Raw genomic sequence first — 22,717 nt, 5'->3', positions numbered from 1 at the left:
GTGAGACAGCGGCAGAGAAGATTCACACCCGGCAGAGAAACCCATAGATTTTTTTTTCCTTAACATTAATAAAGGCAATAATCAAAGTAGCTGTAACAGGAGAAAAAAAATCATAAATCATAAAAATAATAAAACATTCCTTGCATGTTTAGTTAGGTCCTAACTACTTTAGTTTCATGTAGCAGAAATATCGAACAGCAGCCCATTGCACACCAAACGCAGTACCTACGTGCATTACGCTGGTTATTTTTATAACACATTTGTCTTCTGCTGCTGCACGCAGGGTCCAAGGGGGCAGCCCACCGGCCTGTTCCCCACCAGCCCTAAAAAGCACCGGTATCAACGCCAGCAGGGGCTGGAAGGGCCCGATACACACAATTGAGAGTGGGTTTCATGGCCGCAGCCAAGCTGGAACACACAATCCGTCTGGCTGCCTGACAAGAGCGGGATCAGTTGGTGCCTCACCAGTTCACATCACTCCCACCCGCCTTCTGCTCTGTGGCAGCATCGTGTGCCGAGTCGGTGCATGTCCCAGGGCGAGGAAAACAAGCTTCAGCCCTCTTCCCCACGCAGCAGGTTTGTGCCACGGTCAGGAACATCGGGGACCTCACCGTTAAAACACTATACACGTGTAGTTGTTTCGGTGCTGCACTGAGGCCCTGCTTACAAACCGAAGTCAGAGCGAGGAAATCGAGCAGCCTGCAGCAGTCGGCAGCCCAGCGAGCTGCGGTGTCATGGGACTGACAGAGCATCCCTCGCATCGCGGGGCTCTCAGCCCGTTTCGTTTCAAAGGCTTAACCCAGCTCCCAGTCACAAGGGCAACAGGAAAACCAGAAAACGCAAATGCAGAAGTCACAGCTAATCCTCTCCTAACCGCACAGAAGCGGCACGCGAGCCATCAGCATCATCACACATAACACATGGCCCCATCCTGCACCAAAGCCCACCGTGCTGCACCCAAGGGGCCCGGGGCTGTGTGGATGCCCAGTGGGGCTCAAAAGCAACAACGAGAACCCTCAATTTAATGGCAAGTAGCGAGCAATGACAGTTCTTGAAGGAGCAGCTATGCATTGTTTATTTGTGACGTTTCACCTAGAAAAACGGAGCACGACCACCTGGAGCACGACCGTTCCACCTCCAAAGAGCTCAGCACCGTCAGCGGGCAGCACTGTCGGCCTGCCAGCTTCAGGCTGCTGAGTGAGGAGGTATCAGCAAACTGATCCGGCTGAGAGCTCTCTCCTTTCCCCTGCCACGATTATCTTCAGCCAGCTCAGATCCTCTTTGGGCAGGAGCCTACGGCTCCATCAGCTTAACAGCAACACAGAAACGCCGTGCAAGGTGGCAGCACGTCGTGCCAGCGGGCACTGAGCGAGGGACACGCCCTGCAGAGCTCCATGAAGCAGGGATCAGGGATAACCCTGCTCTCCCCCGACACTTTTCATCCAGCATTTGGATGCCCGAACTTCTCCCTGCCCTTCTTTTATTGCAACCTGCAAGCCACAGGGCAAGGAGGACCAATGTTAGCCAGCTATAGCCATGGGCAGGATTTTGGACTAAGTGACCTGCTCGGGTTGCTTCTGATCCCGATGATCCCAATGTCCTGTGAAGGCAGGAATGCAAGGGGGTGCGGGGAAAGTGATGAGGCAGCTCATCGGCACCCCACTCGCTGCAAAGCAGCTTTTGTTCCATCGGAAGGAAAGCAGTTTCACTGTAAAGGAAAAAAAGCTACAAGCAACAATACACAATTGCGCAGCATTAAAGTTTGTGGTTTTAAAAAAAACACAACAAAAAGCATTTGTGGCAAAGACGGACAGGTCTCACCTTGCCTACAAAACTTTTCCGTGGGTACCTGCTTGCTGCACAGTTCCTCCCCACAGAAAAAAATTGCTAGTCACAGAGCCCCAACTCTTGCTAATATTCTAGGACAAATACACGAACCACTTCAGTTCTAAAAATCACCCTGCAATATGCCTCCCTTTTTGAATTTTGACATTTTCTGAGGACACATGGCTTGTGTTTGCTTCAGATACAGAGGTAAAGCATTTTGTGCAGTCACACCAGCGAGAAGTGCATCACTGTGGTGCTCAACCTGCTGACCAGGACAGCAAGATAATACCAAGTCCTCCCCAGAAAACAAAGACAATTGCATTTCCTTTTTTTCCCCCCTTCATCCTTGACGAGCATTTCACCTGTATAGCTTACTTAGGCTAAATCCCAGGCACCTGCGCATCCACACCTACCCGAAGCATACAGAAAAATTTGGCCTGTGTAAAAATAAACACAGAAAACTGACCATAAAATTGACCTCGATCAGGAGACAGTCGTGATGCTCTATGCACATCCCATCAGCAGCACTTGACTCTCATGGCTCCCTGCGAGCGATAATCCCAGCCGCCCAACCTGAAAACACGGCGCAGCATTTTAACCGCCACCACGTAGCAGGAAGTCCCAACAATTAACAAGCTGCGCCTCGGAGCAAGGAGCTCTCCAGACACAACCAAAAATCTCTTATTATCCTGCTCTTGTCTAAAGGAATGCTAGAGAAAGTCTTGAATTTGCAAACTTGAGCCGCCAGCCTTTAAATATTTATGCTCATGTTTACTTTTAGAAAAGAGAGAAATCCCATTCACTTAAGAGGAAGTTAAGCAAATGTAGGCACACAGTACCGAAGCCTGAGAAAATAAGGCACTCTTTTTAACCTCAGCAAAAAACAAAAACAAAAACCCAACAAAAACTCGTCTTCTGAAGCCGGAACCTGCACCCATCCCATCCTGGGGAGCCGGCCTGCAGAACGCAGCCAAACGTCTCATAAACGACCCGACGAGCGTGTTTTGAGCCTCACGGTCACACAGCAGCAAAACAATTCATCTAAGGAACGGTCAGGTTTCTTCCTGCAGACAGCAGCTCTTCTGAAGCACTTGGTTTGTGTTACTACTTCTCAAGTATTTCACATGCCAGCGGAACCGCGATTCCATTTTATTTAGGAAAGACCTGGAAGCGGGAATTTCTACAAATCAAGTTAAAGCAGCTAGGACGCTTCAGCAGAAATAGCTCAACAGCATCGTTCCCCCCGATAAATGTACTTTTAAAGGAATTATACTCAACAGCTCCACGGTTTGAACGAGAACCAGAATTTGGCAGAAAATGGCCTTCTAATCAGAGACACGCTGCTTGCTGTGCTCACTAAGAAAAAACAACTCCAAACCTGACAAACGCCTTGAGAAACACTCACATCGCTTCTGCTCACGGTTTCGCTAAACACTGGCAGCTCGAGACCACGAAAACTTCAGGATTATGGGGCAGGCTTGGTCCCAGACCCCATTCTTCCTCGCTGGCTTTGCATGTGGAGCTGCGGAACCAGCGCGGGGAGCGGCACCGTCCCTGTGCTCCCAGTACTCCCCCTGTTGACTCGTGGCCGACGCGAAGGAGCGATGGATCCATCCCCACTGGGAATCCCGAGGTGCCAGAGCTGGAAACCATCCTTAGGGAAATCAAGTGGCGGACTGGCAATTAGGATTTCTGGTACAGCTCTGCCTCGAAATGGGCTAAATTACGGCCGTACAGGTAACCTCAGGTTTCGTGTTTCCCGGGCGCCTGACCTCGCATGCTTAACATTCTCAGAGGTTTTCTTGCAAACCTGATGAACGCTCACTAAGACGGACATGATAAGAAATAATTCAAGCACATGACATTTAGATGTTTGGCCCAATATGAAAAATGGAATCAAAGGTTCCCAAAGATTTGGGTAGAGTACTACTAGGTAGCACATGTAAGCACCAGTGTTTTTAAAAGATACTGCAACAGCAGACGTCACATCAGCCACTTGATACCTTTAAAGCTTACAATGCAGATCCCCACAAAAAGAAAAAAAAAAAAAGGCAAAATTGAATTTTACAAATCATAACTGGAGCTGTGGATGCGTAGAAGAAATAAATTTGAGGCGCGCACACACTGCAAAGCTGAATCTACATTTTCATACTCTTTAAGAAATAAGAAAATCAAGCGATCCAAATGAAGCAGCAGCTTGGTTCCCTTCAGATTCATCACAGTTGCCACCGACTGACCATGGGATTTTAATCTGTAACGTCATCCCCGATTGTACACTGCTAGTATCGAGTCGCACCATCGTTGATAGACCGGGAAACAAGAGCTTATCACTCGCCGGTCACGCTGCTCAATTATCTCCCCTGCTCCAAGCAGCCTGGACCGAGAGCTTTCAAAACAGCCTTGAGGTTGGAAAAACGGGGCCAGGAGGGAGAGCTGCCACGAGCAGAGCAAGGCGGTCAGCCCGCAGGTCTTCTAGGGCAGGACGCACAGGGAAACACCCCAGAGCCCGCCACGAGCATCCCAGCGCAGAACAGCCCTCGATAAGGGAGAACAGGGCAATTTCTCACTTAATTTAAATTTAAACAACTGGATAAGCCGCCACGATTGCCATTTACTCAAAAACGTCAGGGCAAGCGTGATTATCACGCGGCCCCGGAGCAAGTGACCGAGGAGGAGATGCCGCCCGGCGATAACGCCCGTCTGTGACCCCGCAGGCAGCCCGGCACGGTGGTGCTCCGGCCTCGTCCCTCGCTCCCGTCATCCCCACTGCCGCCACGCACGGGAAGGCGACACTCACGCCTCGCCTCCGAGCGCTCCTTGGGGAGGAGAAGCCACGAAGCCAGGCAGAAAGCCATGTCCCCAGCTGGGAACCTCTTCACGGTGACGGGACCATGGGTTAAGGCACGATGGGTTTAGCACAACGCCACGCTGGGGATCTCTCCCCGCAACGGAGCTCTCCTCGCCACCACGCCGAATTCTCCTGAAATCGCTCCCTTTTGGGTGCAGCGGGCGACGAGGGCTGCAGCAGGGGCTGGGCGAGCTCCGAGCAATGCCCAGCCCGGCTGCGGGGCACGGAGCGAGGCAGGAGGAGGCTGCGAGGCTCTCTGCGGGGCGAAGCCCGCAACAAAAGGCACCCCCGGCTCCCCGCCTCGTCGCGAGGGGGGTCATTCCTGCCGGGAGCGAAAAAGGGGACGATTCGCACGGATTTAGGAAAATTCCAGAAAGCAACAGTGCCCGCACCTCCCCGGGAAGGGGCTGGAAGGGGCTGGGGGGGGTGCGGGGGCACCGGGATGGCGGGGGGGGGCTGGACATGGGGGGACCGGAGGGTGCTGAGGGGACCGGAGGGTGCTGAGGGGACCGGAGGGGTCCCGGGGGAAGCGGAGGGGACCCGGGGGGGGCACCGGGGAGATGCCGGGGGTGACACGGGGGACCGGGGGATGCCGAGGGAGGACCGGGGGTGACGAAGGGAGACCGGGAGGTGACGAAGGGTGCCGGGGGGATACCGGAGGACACCGGGGGGGGCACCGAGGGACCGATTCTCCGCGGGGCGCTCCCCGGGACACGCCGCCCGGCCCCGCAGCCGCTCCCCCGGCGCTGTCAGCCCCCTCCCCGGCGCCCTCCCGCTCCCTCCCCGCCGGTACCTCCGCGGGCGGAACAAAGGCGCTGGGTGCAGCCCCCCCCCCCCCACCCCGGTTCTCCTCCCCACCCCACGGCCCCCGCCGCTCACCTGGGGGGTGCCGGGCGCGGCGCATCCCGGCCGCCGCCGCCGCCGCCGAGGGGCCTCGCGCCGCGGGCTGGGGGGGGGGGGGGGCGGGGAGGGAGGGGCGGGGGGGGGCGGCTCGCGCGCTGCCCGCCCGCCTGCCCGCGCGCCGCCGGGTGGGGACGGGAGGGGAGGGGGGAGGTGCCGGGGGAGGGACACGCCCACTGTGTCTAAGCCACGCCCATTCTATCTAAGTCACGCCCTTTGTGTCTAAGCCGCGCCCACACGGTGCGGTCCCGCCCCCCGACCGCTTTGCGACGCGCCGCTCGCCTGCTTTACGGCAGCGCCTGGCAACCGGCCGGCGCCGAGGAGGCAGGTGAGGGAGCGGCCCCGCGGTTTTGGGGTGAAACGTGAGGAAAAAGGGGTTTTGGGGGGCAGGGCTGATAGGGAAGGGCAGAGGGGTGTCTGCGTTGTGCCGGGAGGGGGTTTGCTCGCCGGGGAGGCTGAGGGAGGAGCGGGGGGGGCGGCCCCGCAGCTCGCAGCCCACCCGGGCCCTCCTCGGCCCTCAGGAGCCGGCCGCGGGCAGCCTGAGGCGGTGCCCAGGGCGCCCAACAACAACAACAACAACAATAACACCGCTGCGCCTTCTTTTGCCAGCTGCTCCGAAACTCAGGCTCTGCCCCGCACCAGGAGCCCCAGCCGGGCACGGAGCAAGCTGGGGCCGGCAGCCACGGACCCATCGCCCCGCCGCGGAGACCCGGAGATGCGAGGACGGCGGCCGCCTGCGGAACCCGTGTAAGAGCGCGGCCGTGTCAGGTCGGTAACCCTGAGGGGGTCCCGGAGCGGGTGGGCTTGCTCGTGGGGCTGGGTGGTGGTTGGAACGATCCTTTATCCTTCTCCCTGCTGCTCTTGTCAAAATCAGGTAAGCCAACACTGCGCTGAGGAGCCAGGGATCATGGCTTTCACAAATCCCAGCTGCTGACATGCAAATAAAGTGAAGGAGCCAGACTCCTGCTTGTAAGCCAGAACAACCGTTCCAGGCCTGCATCAGTGTTTATTCCTATTTTCATGAAAACCTTGGAACAGAGTGTGCTGGAGCCTTCAAGGAGGCAAATCCTGGCTGGGTTCAAGCAGAGCCACTTGGAGCCCAAAGCCCCTTAATGCTGCATGCATTGGGATCTGTGTCCCAGCCCCTCTGTGAGTGTGCCTTTAGCATCAGTGGGAGCTCTCTGACAGCAGATGCCTTCCGTGACGCAGTGCTTTCGGTCCTTGCTGCTGGCCTTGAGCAGCTCTGAAGGGCATGTGGGGCTGTGGAGGGTTTTCCTGTGAGGCACCCAGCACAACTCACGAGCAGCTTCACAAATGCCAGATGGCGGTGAAATTACAAGTAGTAGCTCGTGGTGGTAAGGCACTTGCTATAACCATTCTCCCTTCCTGACTGTAGGAGGAGGCCACATGTCCCTCTTTTTTATCTTTGTCAAAAAATAAATAAAGCTGTGTTGCTGCAGAGTGGAAAATTAACAGAACACAGGATGCTCGCATCTGTCCATTGCCTGTAATCACATTTCGACTTGCCTGGAAAGCTACTGGGTGTATTTTGTACATCGCTGGGAGATGTTGACGCAGAAAAAAAATGTGGTAAAGGAGAATTTGGGGCTCTGTATGGGTATGTGTAAAGTTATGTGAGTAGTGACCCTCTGACCCCCTTAAACTGGTCATTAAACATTGTGTGATGTATAGCGCAAGAAACATGGTTATAATTAGGCATGGTACTGTGTTCCTGGGACTTGGTTTGGATTTCTTGTGTTGTTTTTATACCACAGGCTGTTGCAAAGGATTTGCTCCATAAACTTGGAAATGGTTTGAGTTCGTTAACATAGGAAGCGTGTCCAAATACCATTGTGCTTGGCTCAGTGTAAATAACAATGACTGCTCCCCTTCCTTTTCAGTGACTCCTGCAGCTTGGCATGTGCCGGGTCTATCGGTGATGCACAAATAGTTATTAGCTCTTCAAGACATTCTACCTCGGCCCTTCCTTCCGCCGTATGACACATGCAGCGTGTTTCAGCCATTCTGGTACTCGTGAGTCACGTGCGCTGCGGCCCTGCCAAGACTTATTAGATCTAAATCTCTCTGAGATTATGCATACCTGGACAGGAAGGGTTTTTTCATGATTCATGTTGCAGTGAGAAGCACAAATCGTCTTCCTGAGGTGTAAACAACAACACGTGATTTCTTTCCCCTATCATAACAGATAATTAGTGTCTTCTTCACAGTGAATCATACCGAAGCAATCTTATCGTTATTAGTTTGCACACAGCGCTTCGAGAAACCCCAAGATGTTTTCGTGCCGCATTTGGCACAGACGAGGAGAGGGTGAGGCAACAGCACTGCTGCTGCCCCAAGCCGCTTTGCTCCCAGACAGACAAAGAGATGCCTCGGGGCTGATGCTGCATTGCAGCAGAGGAGCAGCCCAGGCAGAGGATGGGGGAGTGGAAGGAAAATAGGGCTGCTGCAGCAGGGTGAAAGCAGCTCTTTGTGTTTGGAAGATCCCATGGCTCAACCCCAGCCTGGTCCCAGACCATTGCCTGCTGAGCAGCACCTCCTAGTGTGCTGCCCAACCTCCTTCTGGAAACACTTTAATCCTCTCAGCCAGGAAAGCAGCAGCTTCTGAGAAGGAGCTGTATGTAAGCTAGAGGTGGCCCTGTCGCTGGGCTCAGCAGTAGGAACCAGGAAAAAACAGAATTAGGGGGTGCACAAATAAAGCAGAAAAGAGGCTGATGTCTTGCCTGGCAAACCCAGGCGAGTCCCCTGAAGATGTCCTCAAACGTGGGTGGGGACACCAAGGTGCTAGCATCTGCTTGCATTACCAGATGGCTCCTAAGGATAAGCAGCCACTACTTGTGGTAAGCAGGCACAGATTAAGAGGACACAGTGTAGTCTGGACAAACAAGGAGGAAAAGATGGGACAGAGCAGGTCAGGGCGAGGACCCACTTCTGTCTGGAAGGATATGAGCGCTCAGTGTGCCCGGACTGATATGGGAGGGTCGTGAGCAGCCAGGTGGCCACATTCACCTGCGATAGCCAACAGCAAAGACAAAGCAAAAGGGCTTCAAAAACAAGATGGAGTGACTCAGCCTGTGTCCGTGCTGAATTTCAAAACAGTTTGGAGCTGGGAGAGCTTGAGGCATCTGGTCCGTGTGGCCGGTTGCAGTGCCGTTCACCAGGTTTCTCTGCTACCAGAGATGGGATGGTCTGACGCAGTACTGACACTCTTCCCTTCTCAAGATCACCTTCATAGCCGTGCTAATACACCTGCTGCAAGATAACCTCCTGAACCCAAATTCAGGAAGCTTAAAATAATCAGTATAACGTCTTTTATGAGCAAAATGTTGGTGAGTTAAAACCCAAGCTGAATGACAGAGATGCTTGGTGGATTTGACAGCTTCGCTAGTACAAGAATTACTGAAATCTTTAGCAGGTATCTAGAGAATTGTCCTAAAAATTCCCACGGCTGGGAGCTGGTTTGTTTGTGATCTTGTTGTGCTTGGCTTCTCCTTACCGCAGCCGTGCCTCTTGTGCTGGCGGACCAGCAGGTTTTCCTGGAACAGGTCACGCGTCTGGCACGGAGCTGCGGCACTGTCTGCTGGGCAAAGGGGGATGTATGCTATCAGGCAGGCTTAAAAAGACTTTTTCTAATGAATACCAGTGGTGCAAAGTGTTACAGTGGTTGTCACCATGCAGGTAAAACACTGCAATGCTGACTGATTTCTCCTAGGTGAAGATTTTTGTGTTTTTTCTATGCAAAGCACGGAGCTGAAGGAATGCTGGCAGTTTCTGAGCAGGAACTGCTTTGAAACCACTCACAGCACAAATGAAGATTGTAACCATGAGGCTTTTTATCTCATCAGAGACGCAGACTGCTTCTAGAGCAGCACGAGCAGCCAGCTCAGCCTGTCGCATGCTGCAGACAAGGAGCCTGTCCTCAGCCTTGCCCTCTGGCAGGTGGTGCCAGTGCTGCTCCTTCAGCCTGGGAGACTTGGTTTTCTGATAGCTGAGAAGGAACACGAGATAGCTGTGGCTCTGTGTCTTGTCAAAGGTGTGGTCTAATTGCCTAATTTCTCTCCTACCCTTTTTGTGTTGCAGCTTCTGAAGTTTCCTGGAGCGCAGCGGCCCCTACCCGCGCAGGATGGACCCTGTTGTTCTCAGCTACATGGACAGCTTGCTGCGGCAGTCAGACCTTGCCTTGCTGGAGCCCCCGAACTGGCTTAACGATCACATCATTGGCTTTGCCTTCGAGTACTTTGCCAGCGACCAGTTCCAAGAATTTAGCGATCAGGTTTGCTTTATCAGCCCTGAAGTGGCTCAGTTCATCAAATGTGCCCTTAGCCAGGAAGAAATAGCCATATTCCTTCAACCGCTAGACCTTCTCCACAAGAAGCTGGTGTTCTTGCCCATCAATGACAACTCCAACCAGGCTGCTGGGGGCACGCACTGGAGCCTACTGGTTTACTTCAGGGACAAAAAGTGCTTCGCCCACTATGATTCCCACAGTAAGTGCAACTCCGTCCATGCCAAGCAGGTGGCTGGGAAGCTGGAGGCCTTTTTGGGCAAAAAAGGGGGCAAAGTGACCTTCGTGGAGGAGAAGGCACCAGCCCAGCAGAACAGCTATGACTGTGGGATGTATGTGATCTGTAACGCCGAGGCTCTGTGCCAGGGATACTTCAGGGGCCACCAGGAGTCTTTGCTGCAGCTCCTCACCCCCTCCTACATCACGCAGAAAAGAGCAGACTGGAAAGCCCTCATCACCAAGCTCGCCCAGAAGTGATGCTCGTCCCCACCACCGCCTCTCCTGTCTGCCATCACCACCCCCAGTACCTGAGGGAGGTGCCCAGGCGCAGGATTTTCCCCAAAGAAGAATGTAACCCCTCCAGCACTGCCACAACCCGCAGTGCCCTCCTCCCAAAGCCTTAGTCTCCTCTGGAAATCGCTGGCCTTTGAACTTCCCACCAGTAAAGCCCCTTTGCTTTCAAAGGAATCCTCCTATCAGTGCCAATTTATTTATTTATTTATTTTATTTATTTTACACTAATTGCTGTGGCAAAATGAGGTGCTAAAGATAGTTCTCCACCTCTGCCCAGCAGGCAACACGCCCTCGTTAGGTGGCTTTAATTAGCTGTGGGCATTGCTCTACTGGCCAGGTTTAGCAATCCCCTTTAAAACCAAGCCCCAAACACTTCATTATGGACTTTCCTAATTTGTGCCTACAGCTCAGTGTGTTTGAGAAGCCTGGATTTAGCAGCAAGGCTGCAGAATGCATGACGCTGAGATGATTGTGTCAAGTGATGAGACTCAAAAGAGAATGCTGTGATTATTGAAAGATTGGGGCAGGAAAAAAAAAAAGCTGTCTTCTTCAGATAGGTGCTCCTAGGCTGCGTGAAGATTGCTTTTTTTTTTTTCTTCCCCTTTTTTCCCCCCCCCTTCCCCACCTCTGTCTGCTCTGATTACAAATTAAAGCCTGACTCTGAGCTGCTGGAAGATTAATAGGAAGCTGAGAAAACAAATCCTAGAAAAGGAAACTTAATTGAGATGGAAAGTGACACTCAGGCTTTGAAGTTTCTTTTCTCATTACAATTTTAGGTCATCTCTGTTTGGTGGGGAGGGCTCTGCAGTGCTCCCCAACTCTTGTTATCATTTGCTGTGCTTTCTCTAGCACAAAACCAGTTCTTGCATTACTCCAGATAAAAAAAAAAAGAAAAAAAAAAAAAAACATACCAGGGAGAACAAAGGGGCAGAATTTGAGGTATAAAAGCCAAAGATAAGCGCGGTCTCCTTGAAGCTCGAGATTCAGTCCTTAATATACTTCTCTCACGATCGGCCTACATGAAACACACTTTTCCTCCAGTGCTGGACTCCAAATGGGATCTAAGAGCAGATCCTATTATTAAGAGACAGGACTGGCAGTGGGAAAGCAAACAAGATGGCGTTGCAGGATAAGGAATAATCTATGACCTCCTGAGAAATGAGGAGCCAGTTGTTCGGGTGGTGTCTGGCAGAGCAACCACACCCCTGGTGCCAACTGGACCAGGGAAATCCAAGACAAAAATAACCCGCGGAAGAGGCGAGGGATTGTTTTCGACCTGCAACTCCTCACCCGGCTCATTTGCAGCCCAGTCCCACAAGTACTGGTACCAGCACAGAGTAGGATGGGGCAGAAACATCAATTTCCCTTGTTTTGAAGAAAAAGGTAAGTAGATACAGCCCCACAGGCTCCTCCAGAACCCAAACAAACCATCACAGACAGCAGTGGGGCGAAACGAGGCTCCGAGCCACTACTGCCAGCAAGCAGCCAGCAGCACAGGGCTCCTCCCAGCACCAGCCCTCCCTGGAAAAGCACCTCCACCACTCAGACAGATCCAAAACCACAGAAGTTGCCCCAAAGGGCATCGAGTTGCTTGCCGAGGGGATTTCTTTTTGAGCGTGGGGCCCGTGTTGCTGAGACGGAGCTATACCACTGCCGCCAAGGCTGAGCCTGCCATTACCCAGGTGTAACACCTCCACGCCCCACCGCCTGCCCCGCAGCACCGAGTACAATCACCGCTCAGAGACTGCAGGGGAGCTGCTCATCGAATGCAAACGAACACTTCTGTCTGTGCTGTGACAACATCACCTCCCTCATCTTCCTCCCTGCCCAACCAAGAGGAGGGAGTGAAGGAAGAAAACGCCTCCAGGGTCCCACTTCTTCCCCGGGGGAACCACAAATAAAATTTAATTGAAGCCCTACGCTTGTTGTCCCTTCTTTTGAGAGTACTTACAGCCAGCACCCAGCAGAGCGGTGGCTCCGGCTGTCCCGCAGCACCATGGCATCGCGTCTGTGGTGGCTGTGACTCGGTGGCAGAGTCCTCCTCTGTGCAGGCACTGCTCCTGGGGCTGGTAAAACGGGGGCGATCTGTGGAGCTGGTGAGTGCAGGAACTCCACCAGCGCCTGTGTGAGCTGATTCAATCGCTCACGATGGACATCCACCCGCCTGAGCCTCTGTCCCACACCAGGGGGCTGCTGGAGACGGTTGGTGCACCCTGAGCTTCTACGTGGTGTTTCTTTACACAAAGAAAAGTAAATACGCTCAACCAGGCGTCACCGAGCTCAGGAGAACAAACAGGAGCAGACAAACACCCTCCAGAAAAGAAAGCAACCAGCTTCCAGCAGAAAGGAGCTCCCAAATCACACCAGGGTCCCCAAAAAATCAGAAAAACTCCAAACCTTCTCCGCAAGCATATACGGGAGAGCAGGGGAAACCAGGAGGGGCAAATTCCCAGTGCTGGGACAGAGAAAATTCCTACACAGCCTCCGGAGAGATGTGCGTGCAGTGCTCACACAGCCTTACCTCATCACCCCGTGAGCACTTGCGTACGCCCATGGGGCGGGCGTGGGGTGGTGGCAGCACCCCGTGGCTCCGGCCGGGCACCTCGCCACTGTGCTCACCTTCATGGCTGGGAAACAAAACCCAAAAAGGTGGTTTTTGAGGGAGAAGCAGGGGGAGATGGTTCAGTATCTCCTGCTTTGCGTTCGCTGCGGGGTGCCCTTCCCAGAATACAAGCAGGTCAGCATGGAAACCTGCTCCAGAAGCCTCCTTTCCCACGTGAGGTTTCATCCAGTCCCTGCGGTGCCAGCCCAAATAAGCCAGGTCCTGCATTCACCCAAACCGCCCTTCGCTTCCGCCTGCCCACTGCCATGACCGAGCCAAAACCTTTTTGCAGCATCCCTGCCTTCAGTTCAGCCACCAAACACACTCCCTGCTGGGCTAAAACCACCCAGAACTGTGCAAATACAAGAAAATAATAACAAAAAGAGCTTGGCACTGCGCAAATAGCCATTCAGGGACCTGTGCCAGCCAAACGAGCAGAACAAACCCCTGAAGAAAGCATCGCAGCACCTTTCCTGTGCCAGTGAAGGATGAGGAGCACCCCAGGGTGCTGAAATCTCCCAAAAACCGAGGTGATGAGGCGTCACCCAGCCTCGTCCCATTCTCACTGTGCCCCCAAAATACGCTCTGAGGGCCAAGGGCAGCACTGGGTACTGCAGGGCCAGGCTGGGAGGGGGATTTCGGCTGTGGGTGCTCAATGAGGAGGAAGAGGAAGAGGAGGAGGAGGAGGAGGAGGAGGAGGTGGCAGCTCGAGCCTGTCCCCCCGAGCCCCAGCAGCTCAGGACCCCACCAGCGGGCTGACACCGTCCCCAAGGCGCCCCTGCCACCCCCTGTAGCAGCAGTCCCGTAGTCTTTGCTGCCACCTAGTGAAAAATCCCTCCCTAGCACCTCACCCCCTGCTCCCCAAGCTCTGGGTTTCCCAAAAGCTGTCCCTGGCCCTGTAATTTAGAGACAAACCACGGGGAACCTGTCTGGAGATCCCTGGGGACCCTTCGTGGCACTTACCTGGTGCTGGAGAAGCGACACCGAGTGCCCCACGCACACCCCGGCGTCCCCCAAACGGTGCCAAACCACTCCGTGTACCTCCTGGCCTCTCCTACGTGGTGATGTTTGGGGTTCAAGAGGTCTGCCAGGGCTGCCCCAAAGGGATGCCACCGGTCCCGAGCCGTGGCATGAGGACAATACCCAGGACCTTCTCCCAACACCAAAATGTAAGCCGTGTCCTCGCCTTCCTTGCACAGAGGGGACACGGTCAGCAATGAGCCAAAGCTCCTGGGACAGCCCAAACACGTGGGAGCACCGAGCACCCCGCTCCGGGGCTCACAGCCCTTCCCCAACCCCAGCATCGACACAAGGATGCTCGCGGCACTGCTAGAAAATCGTGGTTTTATTTTCATTTAAAATACTTTCACAGCCTTGAGCCAGGCAGCGAGCTCTTTCCCCAGGGCTCAGGGATTTGGCCCCATCAGCACTTTTAGTTCCCAAAAAACAGGAAAAAAAACAAAACAAAAAAAAGCAAAATAACACAATGAAATCGCACAGGTATCCCCTGCCTTCCCGACGCGCCGCACAAGGGAAGGGTTCAGACAAATCCTGCTCGCTCCGCGCAGTGACGAGGGCTGACACACGGAGGGGGCACGTCGCCATCCCGGCTGCTCGCCCGTGACAGCCAGGCCTTTTGGGACATCTTAACGAGGCGAGCGGGGCTAACGAGCCCTTGGTCCAGCACCATTCCCAGGCACGGTCCCTGCAGAGGACGCCTGTTGTGGAGGACCCTAAAGTGCTTTGCGCGGGGCCGCGCGCCCCGAGGCCCCTTTGCTCCAGGACAGAAGGGGCAGGGGGAGCCCAGGTTGTGCCCCCATCCCCGCGGTGTCTGGGCTGCAGGAGGGGCTCACGGAGAGGGACAAACAGGCCGGCACAGCTGCACCTGCCCCAGAGCTTCACCCAGGGCAGACACAGCTCATCCACATGCTTATAGGGCTCCCGGTGAGCCTCAGGTCATCTTTCAACAAGAAAACCCACGTCTGGAGTAAAAAACAGTGACCGTTTTAGCAGCAAGTCTTAAGGGGGGGCTTGCTTCCCTCCCCGAGCCATCATCCGGTGCTAGGGCACGTCGGCGTCCCGGGGAGAAAAGGGGTTCGTAGTGGTAGGGGGAGTTGGCACCCGCGGCCGCGAGCCGGCCGGGCAGTCCTGCGGGGAGCAGGAGGCAGGAGGAGAGGTGTTTGGTCCCGTGTTACCGGCTGAGGGGAAGCCGGGCCGCGTGCGAGGCGCGGGGTTCGGCTGGAAGACGGCACCGGTGCCCTCTGGAGGGATGCCACAGCCATGCTGGCCCTGTACACAAAGTGCTACCGTCTGGTCCTCGTCCTGTGCTGGGGGTGACGGTCACCTGCAGGCAGAGAGCGGGGTGAGACGGGGTGAGCTCAACCCGCCTCCCAAAAATATCCCCATCTGTGGTGCTCGCGCTGCCCCGAGGGTGCTCACCTCCTGTGCCCGCGGGAGAGGTAGTCCCGGTTCAGGGAGCAGAGCTGCTGCTCCAGGCGGAAGATGCGGAACGCAAGGTAGGAGGAGGACACGACCAGGAGGCAGATCCTGGGAGAGGAACAAGCACCAGTGCTCGAGCACACCCCACGTGCCCCATCCTCCCCAGAGCACGGCCGCCTGCAGTGCACTTACAGCACGATGAAGATCTTCAGGAGCTGGTAGTCGGAGGGTCTCAGCTCCGCCACGCAGCTCTGCTCCACCTCCAGCTCCTCCTCCATGTTTATTGCACTTTCTGCAACGCAAACCGAGAGTCAGTTTCTGCGCCTCCTCCCACGCCGCGTCCCCGGCCGGGCGCAGCCCTCACCTGAGGCCAGGGGCTCCTCGGAGGTGAAGCTCTCCTTGGCGCTGAGGCTGCTGACGGAGGCCCGGTGGATGCACTGGTAGTCGGCGTCCGGCAGGGACAGGGAGAGCGAGGCAGGCGACACCTTCCTCCACTTGCCCTCGGGGACGATCACCTCCTGTGGGGAGGAACCGGTCGTGCTGAGGGGGCCGGATCCACACCCGAACCCTCACACAGCTCCACTGAGCACAGCCACATCCAATGCGCCATCGTGATGGCCTTCACGGGGACAAAGGTCCCTTGGAAGCACCAGAAGATTGCTGCCAGCCCCAAGTCACGCCTGGAAAAACACCTTCAACCCCTGGGATGCCCCATGCAGCTCCCAGCTGCGTACCCGTGGCCTCACCATGGAGCAATGAACTCCCCAAGCTTTGGCTAGGGAAAGTTTTGGGACATCTCCACCACGTTTACTGCGGAGCTGCTGGCACCACAGCAGCCTCCTGAGCACGTCCAGCAGAGGACACGGCACTGCCCTCGTCTTTAGACCTGCATTTAAAACACCCGAGGGCTGTTCCCCTGTGCAGTCGAGGACCTTTGCGCTGCTCTCCGAGCTGCCAGCCGAGCTCTCGCCCACCACACACCTGCCAGACCTCTCCGCGCGCCCACAGCTCCTCCCGAGCTGCGCGCCGCAGAAACGCGCTCGCTTTTCCAAATGTTTTGACAGAAAAATTACACAGACGCCGCACAGCTTATCGCAGGCTCGGCGGAAAACCCACTCCCAGCCAAAACTGCAGTCGGTGCCAAGAGACGCCGGGGAGGGCACCAAACAGTTCGTCCCCCTCGCCTACCGCCTGGCTCGGAGCTCGCGTTGTCCTTGTCACCAGCCTGCCTCTCACATCACAGCCCCTTTGCCTGCCTCCTGCTGGGCCAGGGACCAGCACAGCCCTTGCTTTTGGGCACAGAGGGCTACCAAGACACAGCAGACACCCCACTTGTCACCTCCTGGTCCAGCACATGTGGGTAAAACGCCGATGGTCCGGACCAGCAGCCCCAGCACAGCCCAGCACAGCAGTGTCACCGTGCTCCTGAAGCTATGCAGAACCAGCACAACGCTGCCACAGCCACCGGGCACTTCCAGCCAGCAGCTCCCTGAGGACCAGCCAGAACAGGAAAAAAAAAACACTTTCTTTTTTCGGGGTAATCCAATCACATTCCCAAAGCGTTATCGGTGTTCGCAGCTGGGAGCTGCATCAGTTTCAGAGGTCGCAGTGAGAGCTGAGAAGCGTTTTGCACTTCAGTCAGAATTTTATGGCTATAAACAACCCCCAGGGAGCGGCTGGCTGTGCCGGTGGCTGCTGTTCTGCTGCAGACTTCCCAAATCTGTCACTTGACTCTTTTTTTTTTAAAGCCATTTCTGCCCCATCACGACAGATTGCTCCTGCACTGCCCTGGGCTCTGACAGAGCTGTGGGTGAGCCCCAAGCCTTACCAGGGACACGGCATCAGGCTCCTCCGTGAACTCCTTCAAGCTCAAGCTCTTCTTACTCGAAACCTGGAGGGAGAACAAGACGGGCGTTACGACCCACCTTCCTCTCACAGCCTGCCACCCCTCTCCCTGCTCCAGCTGGGGTTACAAAATGAGATTTTGAGGTTTTCGACTGGTTCACCAGCGGGTCAATGAAGATGAGCTGCTTTAAAACTCACAAGCATCTGATGGGGTTGCTTCCCATTTCCAAAAAAAAAAAAAAAGAAAAACAAACCACCACACCCAAAACCCAAGAAACAAGGAACTGCAAAGGGTCCCAGCCAGGCAGAGGGGATGAACCAGAAGAGAAGGGGGAAAAACAGATCATTAGGGCAGAGCTGGGCACGTTTCAGCAACAGGTATCCCACAACTTTTCATCCACCAGGTGAAAAGCTACCCTGAGAAATCTCGTATTTGGGAAATCACACAGGGCTGCTGGCAGCACACAACCTGTAAAATGTTTCTTAACAGCAAACCAGTATTTCCACTGGATAAATACCCACAGAGCAGTTTCGGGGGCAGAGCTGCTGTGTCCCACTGGGTCAGGGATGGGGCTGAGTCACCCAAATTGCTGTCCCAGGGGACACCCATCCGGGCAGGAATGGCTCCAGCACCACTTCCCACACACTTCAAAGGCAGAGAGAAGGAGATACGTGGTAATGCTCACCTCCAGCCCGAGGACTGATGGATTTCTTCCCCACCTCAGGCTTTTCAATTCAGGTTTTTATTTTATTTTATAGCATTTCCCACCCCCCAACAAACTTTAGAAGATCTGGGGAAAAGGCAGCGATGCGCATACTGGCAGAACGAGTACTGCTACCAGATTATAAATACTGCATCTACACACCCTGGGAAAGCGAGAGGAGAAACTGCAGGCTCTGCCCCACTCATCTGTGACCCAGAACAGGTCCCTGGTGGCTCACGGGGACAGGACACCTCCGTGACACCCACGTGACAGGGACAGGCTCTGTCCTGCTGGGATGCTGAGAGCGGGTCTGGCCCCGTGATGCTCAGCAGCACGTCCCAAAGCAGGACACAGCCAGCGTGACACCAAGACACAGGACAGGGACAGGGGGACGTGGCAGGGGGTACCTGCAGGTGCGTGCAGACTCTCCGCAGGACATCGTACACGCTGTCGCGGGAGATCAACGACACAAAGATGTACTGAAAAACAGAGAGAAGATGAGAGAGAAGAAGGTGGGAGAGGTCTCCCACCAGCCCAAGCCTGGATTAAATCTTCCTCCAAAAGCAGTCCGACGTGGCCAAACAATTTCTGCTGCCCGGGGTTTGCTGGAGCACCGGTTCTCCAAACACAGTGCCAGGCAGAGACGTCCTGCCCTTGAATCTTCCCCCTCTGGGAGCTGCGTCCCCCTGCCCTCCCCCAGGTATTTATCTCCCTGAGTTTTTCCCTGCAGCTATTTTTGCTGCCTGCTAAAACACGGAGCAGATTTTTCAGGGCCAGTTTTGCTCGGCTGCTGTCCCCATGGGCTCTGAGCAGGACGTGGTGGAGGAGAACGGGGTCGGGAGCGACCGAGAGCATCCCCCAGACCGCGGCTCGGTCCAACACACAGAGCCCACGCGATGCACGGCGCAGCCAGGACGGCTGCAAAGGGCAGATGGATCTAAACGCCCAAATCCTGCCTTGTGCTACCCCCTGCTAAAATGCCATCCGCGTAACGTTGCCACGAGCAGCAGCCTTGGCAGGCAAGGACTCGGAGCACTGAGCAGGACTACGTCAGCACATTTCAGCAGAAAACAAGCAGCGCATTTTAAAAGCTCAACCACAGCTCAGCCTCAGCCCATTAACCAAGTTCTCCGCCAGCTTAGGCTGTATTGTGGCCCAAACCCCATCCCCTCCTCGGGTTTAAGAAGTTTAAAGGTTTTACTCGAGCCTGGCAGGGATTTGCCAGGCTCGGCCGGGTTTTGCTTGGGGTTTGCTTCGGCCAGAAACAAAGTGAAATTCAGGAACAAAAGCTGAGCTGCAGTGTTTGCCCTGGCCGGCCGCCAGCACGAAGAGCTGTGCTCACTCCCCAAGCAGCCCGCAGCTTCAGCCGGCAATGTGAGGCCTCCATCCCCCCCAAAAATACCGCAGGGACCCCGGGGAGGGCCCGTTACCTTCCTGCTGGCGGTGGTGGTGATGGCCAGGCCGTTGGGCAGCAGCCGCGCCGTCTTGTGCTTTTTGATGAGCTGGACGGAGACCACCGGGATGACGACCTGGAGGGGAAAACACAGGGCGAGGGGATTTAGCGTTGCCCCCAGATGGCTTTGTCTTCGTTAAAGGTCGTGGCAACCCCCCAGCGTTAAGCTCAGCTTGGAGCCGATTTCTGCTCAATGAAAACAGTGAGGATGCAGGGAAGGCATCGTCCAACACAAACACAGTGAGTCCTTAAGGCTCGTTGCAAGAGGTCCTGCACACAAGGTTAAAAACGAGGCAGGCTGCAATCTGTGGCAGAATAACTCCATCGAAACGTGCTGAGCTTTGGAAGTGCAGCACCTCGCTTCCATCAGATACATTTGTTTAAAGCTGCCAATATAAATAATTCAGCCCTTCAGCCCGGCTTTGAAGGAAGTCACTTCTCCCAAAGATCCCCGTCAGCCACAACGTTAACTGGGGAACGTCAGGCTGTAAATCAAGCAGAGAAGTGAAGAGAGATGCAAATCTCTTCCCGAATCCTCTGGAAACCTTTGATCTTCCTTCAGACACCATTGCGGCTTTTATGAGGTTTTGCATTGGGGAATTTTACACCCAACCAGTATTTGTTTTCCCAAGGCGGATCCTGCAGGTTATCGGAAGAGGCAGAGCTGGGCTCGATGCAGGCAGCTCTCCCCGCTGCATCGGAGGCTTCTGAAGGCAATTCTGGTGGCACTTGGGTGTGGGAAGGGATAAGCAGGCTGCTGGGAGAGCTGTTTGGGACAGGGCAAGGGACACGCGGGGCACCCTGCACCCAGGCACTGCGTTACCTTGATGTCCTTCCCGAAAAGGTTCGCGTAGAAGCAGAGCCAGTTGGGGGAGATGTAAAGCCGTCCCTGGATGAGGATGTCCCTCTGGAGTGCACAGGAGCAAACTGCAAGGCAGAGCAGGGTCAGGCTGGGTGCCAGAACCCCTCAGCCCCTCACCACCCTCCCTCACCACGCTGCCCACCTTTCAGCACGCTCTCCTCCGTCGGGATGTCCTTGAACAGCTTGTGGTACTGCGAGTTGTACTTGCTGGCGGCCTGCAAAGGGAACAGAGCAAAATTACCCGATAAAGAGGAGACCCGAACCCACCCTGCTGGGTTTTTCGCAAATTTGCAAATTGCAGATGCATCGGGCTGGGGACATCAGGACCCGGCACCACAGGGGTAAGGGACTCAGGAGGGTCCGCAACAGCAAACACCGCCCTCCCAAAAACATTTCCACCAAGAGTTTATCTAAGGAAACGCCCATGTTTCTCCTAGGACAGTTTTCCACTGAGCTCATCTGCAGCCCGTTTATTTTGCCCAGTGGATTCTCCCTCCGTGCCAGCTGCCCCCAATGCAGGGCACGATGTCACTTGCTTTGCGCCTGTCGCGCCGCGCCATCCCGCTGCTTATAGTCCCGGTGCCTCCTCGATGTGCGGCTCGGCAGCAGTTTGCGCCTTGACACGGTGGTTAAATAATGCTAAACAGCAGGTAAACGCGCGGCAGGAGCTCAGCTCTTCACGTTACATCCGCTCAGTTGCTCCTCTGAGGCTGTGCGGGCAGATTTTTACCCCTGTCCCTCCGCCGGCACAGCTGAAATCCAGGGCAAACGCACGAGGGAGGAGATGCTTTCCCAGGACACGGAGAAATCCAGCACAGCCCTCCTGCAACAAGGTCACCCCTGCCCCGCGCACCTTGTCACTGGATGAGCTGGGGTTTAAGAGGATCAAGGCTCAGCATCACCTGGGGGCGGCTCAGGCACCCTCCAGAGAGCCACCAGGCTGGCGGTGGGCATCGGTGGGAGCATCTCGGGGCTTTTAGGGGTGAGGAAAAGGACCAAGCCACCCCTGGATGTCTCTTCAGCCCACAAAGCACCTCCAGTCCCAGCACAAACCCGTTGCCATCTCGGGAGAAGCACCCAGCTGCCTGGCGGCCTGCCCGGCGCTCAGAATCCTCCCAGATGCCTCTGAATAATCGGCAAAATATTTTGCTAAATATATCCGCTCCGGCGCAGCGGGATGGGGAACGTCCTCGCCGGGTGCGGGCAGCAACGCGCCTGCTCCCTGCCAAGCGCAGGAGGCGAGGCAGAAGTGGGACAGGCCGCCCGCTCTCCTGAGAAAGCCCCGAGCGAGGCAGGCTCCCAGCAAGGCTGGGCTCATTTCCGAAGAAAACACACCCGGGCCCTCAAAAAAATTAAAAATAAAAGATGGGATTAGGAGCAAGCAGGGGCAGCTCATTGCCCCGTCCCGACACAGCAATACCCCACTACGCGGGGCAACCCCGGTGCCAGCCCCAGGGTCCTGCTGCATTGAGGAGCTTCTCCTTGCTCCTGGAGCCCGGGCACGGGGCTGCTGGTGCTCCAGATGTCCTCCCGCTCGCAGGGAGGCTTTGGATTACCCGGGATGATCTCCTGCGTCACGCCGCCAGCTGGAGCGGCTCCGGCTTCACTGCCATGGCCCCACGGCCGAGAGCTGCCCTGCTCCCAGCACCGGGAGCTGCTGCGTGGGGACAGGGCCCCGGCTGCTGCTCGTGCCCTGCCTGAGCTGCTTCTGGAGCCGTAAAGCCCAGCGGGGAGAGGGCTCCTCCACTCCTTTCTTTTCCCGTGGGTGAGAAGTTCTACCTCTGATGAGATTTGAGCAACCAAACGGGCTCAATTCGAAGTGAATTAATTCGCTTACAGTCAAACTTTCAGCTTTCTACTTGGCTCTGCATAAAACCCCCAAAATGTTTTCAGGGCAGCTCGTGGCTCCCCGTGAGCCAGGCGCAGCCGCTGCTGCTTCGCTTTCAGCTCCCGCAGCCCAGGGCCGGAGCCCGAGGCCCCGGGGCAGGCACCGAGGGGCGGGACTCACCGCTTCCCGGGGGCATTTCTTGATGTCCTCGTCCTTCAGGGCCTCGAGGCTGCGCGACAAGGCGACACCGGCTGAGCGGGGGGGACAGGGACGGGGACGGGGGAAGGATCCCGGTGCCCTCCCCCCCGGCCCTCACCTGCCGTCCAGGGACTCCAGGCTGCGGTGGCCGCGCGCTGCCTGCAGCTGGTGGCGGCCGGGCATGGGCTCGGGGCTCCGCGGGGGCGCCGCCTTCTCGTGCATGGGCGCGGCGCTGCGGGGGGGAGGCGCTGAGCGCTGCGGGGCCCCCGCCGCCCCCCCCCACCCCCGTCCCGGGGCGAGCGCGGCCCCGCCGGACCCCGAACCCCGGCCCCCGCCGCCCGCCCCCCGGCCCCGGCCCCGGCCCCGGTCCCAGCCCCGGCCCCCACCTGCGCGGC

At 56.1% G+C, this 22,717-nt stretch overlaps 2 protein-coding genes across 2 annotated transcripts; one reads left to right on the top strand and one right to left on the bottom strand.

Moving 5' to 3' along the window:
- Positions 1-5,873: 5,873 nt before the first annotated feature.
- Positions 5,874-12,246, top strand: SENP8 (SUMO peptidase family member, NEDD8 specific). The gene is made up of 3 exons (XM_084293052.1): positions 5,874-5,903; positions 6,185-6,343; positions 9,674-12,246. Exon 3 carries the CDS (start codon positions 9,717-9,719, stop codon positions 10,353-10,355), a length of 639 nt encoding a protein of 212 aa, XP_084149178.1. The 5' UTR covers positions 5,874-5,903; positions 6,185-6,343; positions 9,674-9,716; the 3' UTR covers positions 10,356-12,246.
- Positions 12,247-15,428: 3,182 nt separating this feature from the next.
- GRAMD2A (GRAM domain containing 2A) lies at positions 15,429-22,568 on the bottom strand (the record flags this gene model as incomplete). The annotated part of the gene is made up of 10 exons (XM_084293582.1): positions 22,441-22,568; positions 22,305-22,353; positions 20,439-20,511; positions 20,258-20,361; positions 19,412-19,510; positions 18,389-18,460; positions 17,261-17,323; positions 15,797-15,950; positions 15,625-15,724; positions 15,429-15,540 (listed from the first exon to the last, which is right to left on the bottom strand). The coding sequence occupies exons 1-10, from the start codon at positions 22,542-22,544 to the stop codon at positions 15,429-15,431; spliced, it is 930 nt and encodes a 309-aa protein (XP_084149708.1). The 5' UTR covers positions 22,545-22,568.
- Positions 22,569-22,717: the final 149 nt, after the last annotated feature.

The sequence above is a fragment of the Netta rufina genome (assembly GCF_964035555.1).
Source record: "Netta rufina genome assembly, chromosome: 11".
Taxonomy (NCBI): Eukaryota; Metazoa; Chordata; class Aves; order Anseriformes; family Anatidae; genus Netta; species Netta rufina.
Note: the sequence above shows the minus strand (reverse complement) of the source record. Positions and strands in the feature narration are given on the sequence as shown.